We start from the raw sequence: 7,914 nt of genomic DNA, 5'->3' as shown, positions 1-7,914 counted from the left end.
TTGCCCGGGCTGGAGTGCAATGGCGTGATCTCAGCTCACCACAACCTCCACCTCCTGGATTCAAGCGATTCTCCTGTCTCAGCCACCCGAGTAGCTGGGATTATAGGCATTTGCCAGCACGCCTGACTAATTTTGTATTTTTAGTAGAGACAGGGTTTTACGATGTTGGTCAGGCTGGTCTTGAACTCCCGACCTCAGGTCATCTGCCCACCTTGGCCTCCCAAAGTGCTGGGATTACAGGTGTGAGCCACCGCGTCCGGCCCCTTTATGGATTTTTATTTTCCTTGTCCTTCCTGCTGTCATATTGGGATGAGATGAATTGGGGGAAATAGCCCCCTGGCCCTCTGGAGGACGTGAGAACGCTGTTCTGTGTGAAGCTCAGGAAGGGCGTCTGGGGAAACAGCAGTTGAATTGTGAACATGATTTTAAAAGCCTCTCCAAGCAAGTATGGGAGGGAAGCTTGCTTGTGACTGACTTGATGGAATCTATTTTATTTTTGCGTGGCTGTCCATGAACTTTCATTAAACCCGCAGCCTGGCCACTTAGCTAAGCCCAGACACACCTGTACTTGAATTGTCCAGTGAATTATTTTGTATATGGCAGAGTGTTAGCTTCAGAGTGAGCGTTTGAAAGGATGGCCTGTGTGGAGGTGCTGCTTGGGGTCATCGCTGTGTCCATCACCAGGTGTTGGCCTGAGGGGAGATCCCTGGCCCATTGGCTTCTTGAGCCAGGAGCTGGGGATGCCACTGTGTGGAAGCACTTCCTTCCCGGGCAGGACTGTAACCCCGTTCCTGGTGAGGGCCCTCCTGGGGAGGCACTCCTTAGGCAGAGGAGCCCGCCCTTGCCTCTGCTGGGGCCCGAAAGGGCCCTGCATGGTGTGTGGGGTCACATGGAGGCCAGTGATGTGTGACAGAGTGGGAGGCATTTGGCAGGGAAATCAGGGAGGCCTCTGAAGGCGGTGGCCCGGAAGGGCCTAGGGGAGTTTCCAGTACAGTCTAGGCTGGGAAGCAACTGTGAGAAGGAGTGTGTCGGTCAGGGGTTTGGAGTGGGGCCCAGGCTGTGCTGGGTCTTGGGAGTTGGAAACGAGGAGGGCTGACTGGGGCTGCTCTGTCAAGGGGCTGGCAGGCAAGAGGAGGTGTTGATTTTTCTTTGCTTGACTGTGGAGTATCCTGAAGGGTGGTTGGGGGAGTGGGTGATCAGAACAGTGTGTTGACTTAGGAGTACAAGAGGGCCTTAAGATGGGAAGAGACTAGAAGCTCAGACCTTCTGGACTCACAGAGGAGTTGGGAGGCTGCTGTGGTGCTGATGGAAGAAGTGACGCCATTCTGCATTAGAGAGGATAATGGGAGTGGGAAGGATGTGGTGAACGAGGATTGCAAGAGTCGGGGACCCCAGAACAAGACGCAGGGTCGGGGGTGGTGCTTCAGCTACACATTTGGGAGCACGCTGTGGGTGCCCTGGCTGAGCTCTGCACTCCAGGCCCTGGGTGTGTGGGGTGAGCAGCCAAGCCCTGGCCATCGCCATCCTCGGGTTGGGAACAGACACTGAACAGGCCACTGGTGATGATTCTCTGAGAAGGAATAAACCAGTCAGAGAGTCCAAGTCTGGCGATCTCTGGCAGGCGGAGACTGAAGGGAGGTAGAGTGTGTGGCTGTCGGCAGGTGTGTGAGTTGGTTCTCACGCTGCTATAAAGACGTACCCGAGACTCAGTAATTTATAAAGAAAAGGGGTTTAATGGACTCAGAGTTCCGCATGGCCAGGGAGGCCTCAGGAAACGTACAGTCATGGCGGAAGGAAAGAGGCATGTCTTACATGGCAGTGGGCAAGAGCAGCGAACACTGCCTTGTAAACTGTTAGCTCTCCTGAGAACGGCTTGGGGCAAACCACTTCCACGATCCAATCACCTCCCACCAGGTCCCTCCCTCGACATGGGAGATTACGGGGATTACAATTCAGGATCAGATTTGGATGGGGACACAGCCAGAGCATATCAGCAGGGAGGCTGGTGGAGTCGGCTTCAGGTTTGTGGGAACTGGGAGGTCAGGATGGAGATCACTGGTCACTGGCCATTATTGATGACCACTGATGTCCAGGGACTTTATTAAAGCGTGTGGCCATGGCTGGGCACAGGGACTCACGCCTGTAATCCCAGCACTTTGGGAGGCTGAGGTGGGCAGATTACCTGAGGTCAGGAGTTTGAGACCAGCCTGACCAACATGGTGAAACTCCGTCTCTAATAAAAGTACGAAAAAAATTGCCTAGTGTGGTGGCAGGCGCCTGTGATCCCAGCTGCTTGGGTGACTGAGGCAGGAGAATCGCTTGAACCTGGGAGGCAGAGGTTGCAGTGAGTGGAGATCATGCCACTGCACTCCAGCCTGGGCAATGAACAGTGAAGATTCTGTCTCAAAAAAAAAAAATAGAAATAAAAGAGGTTTGAGTTGGAGCTAGTCTGATGCAGCAGGGAGTCCTGTTTTCATCACCACCCCTCTCCCCAGCCTCGGGCATGGCTGAGGGGCCTTGGGGTCCCTGATCCAGCCTCTTCTCTTGCATGATGGTGCCTCATGCTCCGTGCTCGGCCTGCAGTGCTGTCTTGAATGTCCCACCTGGAGCCACCAGAGTGACCTTCCTAACAGAAGATACGATCTGCCTTAAGGCTTGGACCCAAAACCCCTGCGGGGCCCAGGTTGCAGTGGCTCATGCCTGTAATTGTAGCACTTTGGGAGGCTGAGGCGTGAGAATCACTTGAGGCCAGGAGTTTGAGACTACCTTGGGCAACACAGTGAGATCCCATCTCTACAAAAAATAAAAAATTAGCTAGGCGTGGTGGCACGCGTCTGTAGTCTCAGCTACTCAGGAGGCTGAGGTGCTAGGATTGCTTGAGCCAAGGCGGTCAAGGCTGCAGTGACTCCAGCCTGGGCGACAGAGCAAGACCCTGTCTCACAAAAAATAAGAAAATAAACCCTTATGCCCTGGCTCCGCCTCCCTGGCCAGTCTTATCCCTGCCCTCACTGTGCTTGGACCACTGCACACTGCACTTTCTCAGGTGTGGCCTGTTCACCTGTGGCCCCTTCTACCAGGAAGACAGCTGCTCCTCTGCCCAGAGAGTGCCTCGGAGTCTCCAGAGTCTTCGTCACTCCAGCCGCAGAGGCTCCCCCATTCTGCGGCTCCTTTTGCTTGTGGCCTGTGGTAAATGTTGGGCAGCGGGCTTCTGGGTGCGGTGGAGGGGCTGGCGGTGGTGCCTGCCCATTTCCATGGTGTGGATTCTCCATCAGTGAGAGGTCCTTGAGCTCAGAGTTGGAAGATGCGAGTAGCTGCCCTCAGGAGCTGGTCTGAGGCTGTGGCCTTAGCACCACCTCAGGCCCCGTAAGTGTATCCCTGTGTGAGTTCTTTGAGGACAGGAGCCAGGCTTTGGGTTTCTCCTCATCTTTGTACCTGAGCTGTATGTTGTGTCAATGAAGGCGGTGGCGGGACAGATGGGAAAAGAGAAGCCGCAGGGCCCCTGGGTATCTGGGCGGGTGGCAAGTCAGGGTGACCGGTGAGCTGTGACTCTGGGTGACTGGGCTGAGGTGTGTACATTACGGCTGGGCCCTGAATGAGTGGTGGGCTGCAGAAACGGCAGTGGAGCCGTGTTGTGGGGGGAGCTGTGGCCAGCACCACTTTTCTTCGTCAGTGTAGACATTGTTTTTAACAGATGAGCAGCACCAGCAATAAGAGGGCTCCAACCACAGCAACCCAGAGGCTGAAGCAGGACTACCTTCGCATTAAGAAGGACCCGGTGCCTTACATCTGTGCCGAGCCCCTCCCTTCGAATATTCTCGAGTGGTAAGGCTCCGCGCCACTGATCACCCTGCACTGACTGTCGCTGCCACGCAGGCCTCTGCTGGCCTGGCTGGGTGAGCCTGGTGCCCCAGTCATGGCATTGGCAAGGTGCTCCTGCACCCTCCCCAGGGGTGAGTGGGTGCCCAGGGGCCGGTGGACACTCTCCGGTCTTCTCCCAATGGACGCATGCTGGGGACATCACAGAGCCCTGCTTGACTCAGTCTGGGGCCTGAAAGAATCTCCCGTGTGGGGTCCTTGAGGGGGCGGGGTCCAGGTTGCCTCAGGTTGGGGCTGGAGAGAATCTCTGGTGTGGGGTCCTTAGGGGAGGGGTCCAGGTATGCGGGGCTCACAGCTGCTGCTGATGTGTGCTCCAGGCACTTAGAGGAGAAACTGCCTTTCGAGACTCTGGTCTTTGCTTCTGGATACGGGAATTAGCCTATTTTGGCTTGGAGTATTTGACAGGACTAGGGTCCGATACTCCTGTCCCTGGCCCTGGCATGGGCCAGGTGCCCCGACCCTCAGGCTGACAACGAGAGGACTTGTGCCTCATAAGCTTAGTTCACCTCATGGTGACTCTCCCCCTTGTTGAAGTATAGAGTGTGAGAGTGCATACCGCTCTGTGGAAACACCGCCATGACAGGTCTGCTAGTAATTTGGTAAGAAATAAAGTGTGAGAGGCCGGGCATGGTGGCTCACGCCTGTAATCCCAGCACTTTGGGAGGCTGAGGCGGGCAGATCACCTGAGGTCAGGAGTTTGAGACTAGCCTGGTCAGTATGGTGAAACCCCGTTTCTACTAAAAATACAAAAATTAGCTGGGCGTGATGGCATGCGCCTGTAATCCCAGCTACTCAGGAGGCTGAGACAGGAGAATCTCTTGAACCTGGGAGGCGGAGGTTGCAGTGAGCCGAGATCACGCCGCTGCACTCCAGCCTGGGCAACAAGAGTGAAACTCTGTCTCAAAAAAAAAAAAAAAAGGAAAATGTGAGGATGTTTTATATTTTGATCTTTAAAAAAAATAGTTAGTTATGGCCGGGCGCGGTGGCTCATACCTGTAGTCCCAGCACTTTGGGAGGCCGAAGCGGAAGCAGGCGGATCACGAGGTCAGGAGATTGAGACCATCCTGGCTAACATGGTGAGATCCCGTCTCTATTAAAAGTACAAAAAATTAGTCGAGCGTGTTGGCGGGCGCCTGTAGTCCCAGCTGCTCGGGACGCTGAGGCAGGAGAATGGCATGAACCCAGGAGGCGGAGCTTGCGGTGAGCCGAGATCGTACCACTGCGCTCCAGCCTGGGGGACAGAGCGCGATTCCGTCTCAAAAAAAAAAAAAACAAAAAAAGTTATTTATTTATTTTTTCCAGCCTTATTTATTTTTTTGAGACAGAGTCTTGCTCTGTTGCCCAGGCTGGAGTGCAATGTTATGATCTCGGCTCACTGTGACCTCCGCCTCCCAGGTTCAAGCAATTCTGTCTTAGTAGAGATGCGGTTTCACCATATTGGTCAGGCTGGTCTCAAACTCCTGACCTCGTGACCGCCTACCTTGGCCTCCCAAAGTGCTGGGATTACAGGCGTGAGCCACTGCATCCAGCCTTATTTATTTTTTTGAGACAGAGTCTTGCTCTGTTGCCCAGGCTGGAGTGCAATGTTATGATCTCGGCTCACTGTGACCTCCGCCTCCCAGGTTCAAGCAATTCTGTCTTAGTAGAGATGCGGTTTCACCATATTGGTCAGGCTGGTCTCAAACTCCTTATCTCAGGTGATCTGCCTGCCTCAGCCTCCTAAGGTGCTGGGATTACAGGCATGAGCCACCATGCCTGGCCTAATTTTTTTAATTCCAGGGAAAAGATACTTCAGTGAGTTGAAAGGAAGTGTGTTTCTGCTTGGTCAGGGGTCCACCTTCTCTGGCTCACAGAGGAGGCCCAGCCCAGGCAGGTGGAGGATACCCAGGGTGAGGCAGAGCCCCTTGGCCACCAGAGTGCTCTCTGCCCCCAGTGCTGAAAATCAGATGCGGCTCCCCAGGACATTGCTGGCAGGCGCGAGGGACAAGTTCCACGGTAGCCGCCGCCTCCCTGGTTGTGAGGACGCCTTCATTGTGTGGGGAATCGTTTCCCACAAGTCTGTGGGTCAGGCATCCCCAAGACCCTGTGCAGGTTGGATGATTCACAAAGAATACTCACCATTAACATTACGGAGAGAGGCTGGACATGGGGGCTCACGCCTGTAATCCCAGCACTGTGGGAGGTCGAGGCAGGTGGATCACGAGGTCAGGAGATTGAGACCAGCCTGGCCAACATGGTGGAACCCCTTCTCTACTAAAAATACAAAAAGTAGCCAGGCATGGTGGCGTGTGCCTGTAATCTCAGCTACTTGCTACTTAGGAGGCTGAGGCAGGAGAATTGCTTGAACCCGGGAGGTGGAGGTTGCAGTGAGCTGAGATCGCGCCAGTGTACTCCAGCCTGGAGAGAGCGAGACTCCGCCACACACACACACACACACACACACACACACACACACACACACACACACACACACACACAAATTATGGAGAGAAAACAGCAGTCAGCCAGTGAAAGACGCACGTGGGGCAAAGTCTCTGTGCTCCATTCCCAGCAGCAGGCTTGGGTTTGGACGGCACGTGTGGAATGTTGACCAGAGAAGCTCATTGGAAACTGAAACCTTTTAGGGGAAGGCCCAGGGACTTTATGGGGCTGGTCCTAGGCATCCTCTGCCTGGCACCTGCCAAAATACCAAAATACCGGACTTCCAGGAGAGCAGGGGCTCAGCATAGACCACGTTGTGTGTACTGTTCAGGCAGTAAGCCCCTGTTGTCAGGTGGTGGCACCTGACCCGGGACAGCAATGTCAGTGTCAGGCCTGTGCTGCGGGAGCCCCTGGCAGGGCCTCAGCAGGTGTCTCTCCCCTCCCTGAGAAGCTGCTTTCCCAGAAAAGGCCTGTGGGGTGCGCTGTGGGCCACATGGATCCCATCTTGTCTCGGCTGCCCCAAGGCTGCTGGGCTCTGTCTCAGGAAGAGAGCAACTTTATTTCTTCCCAGTGTTCGCAGCTTGGGCACAGGAATTGGGTACAGGAACAACTTAAGGCCACACTCTTGGATGCATCGTGTGCTGAGCTCGGAGTCCCTGGGTTCCTGGGCCACTGACACATGATGATGGCATTTTTTGAGGAAAACATATCAGCTGGCAGATGGCACACATCACATCATCCCATTAGTATTTTCTTTTGAGTATTTTTGTCACTCAGGCTGGAGTGCAGCGGCGCGATCTCGGCTCACTGCAACCTCTGTCTTCCAGGTTCAAGCAATTCTCCTGCCTCAGCCTCCCGAGCTGGGATTATAGGTGTGCGCCACCATGACCAGCTAAGTTTTGTATTTTTAGTAGAGATGGAGTTTCACCATATTGCCCAGGCTGGTCTCGAACTCCTGACCTCAGGCAGTCTGTCTGCCTCGGCCTCCCAAAGTGCTGGGATTACAGGTGTGAGCCACCGCGTCCAGCCTGATTTTTGTATTTTTAGTAGAGATGGAGTTTTGCCATGTTGACCAGGCTAGTCTCAAACTCCTGACTTCAGGTGATCCACCCACCTCGGCCTCCCAGAGTGCTGGGATTACAGACGTGAGCCACTGAGCCTGGCCCCTGTTAGTTTTAAAGTGATGGCACACATGTCCTGGGGGAGAGCAAGGGGAAAGATGATGGCTGGTTGGCAGTTGCAGCTGTGTCTGGTTTCTGGCATTTCTGGTTTTACTTTCATCTCTGTGCGCTTCTGTTTGGTTTGGGAATCTGTAAAGCCCAGATACCTCTTTACATGAAGCAGAAGCCTTATTTATTTGTGTGGAGGAGTGTTTAGTCGATATGCTGCTGCCCCTGGTCTGACGGTGAGCTCCGTGTGGGGACTGGTTTTGGGGACAATCACAGCAATTCCTGTTCCTTCTGCTCCGGGACAGCTGCTTAAGTCACTTATGGTTTTTCTAGGAGCATGAAAAACGACTGGGGCACAGAGCCGGCCCCACATCACTAGCAGTGTTCTGTTTAGCCTACGTGTGTGATACCAAAAAACACATTATCTATAAGTACATTTAAGAATATA

At 54.1% G+C, this 7,914-nt stretch overlaps 1 protein-coding gene across 3 annotated transcripts in view; it reads left to right on the top strand.

The window, feature by feature from the left end:
* The window catches only part of UBE2J2 (ubiquitin-conjugating enzyme E2, J2), a 24,183-nt gene that overhangs the window by 1,561 nt on the left and 14,708 nt on the right, over positions 1-7,914 (top strand). For 2 of the 3 annotated variants that reach the window (XM_011956384.1, XM_011956383.1), the window contains exon 2: positions 3,692-3,822. In XM_011956384.1, the coding sequence (XP_011811774.1) occupies positions 3,692-3,822 (131 nt within the window). Of the gene's footprint in view, positions 1-3,689; positions 3,951-7,914 lie in introns of those variants that run through there. The other variant, XM_011956385.1, reaches the window with a different exon arrangement.

The sequence above is a fragment of the Colobus angolensis genome, unplaced genomic scaffold, assembly GCF_000951035.1.
Source record: "Colobus angolensis palliatus isolate OR3802 unplaced genomic scaffold, Cang.pa_1.0 Scaffold416, whole genome shotgun sequence".
In the NCBI taxonomy this organism is placed as follows: domain Eukaryota; kingdom Metazoa; phylum Chordata; class Mammalia; order Primates; family Cercopithecidae; genus Colobus; species Colobus angolensis.
The sequence above is the reverse complement of the archived record's forward strand: the minus strand, read 5'-3'. Positions and strand labels throughout refer to the sequence as shown.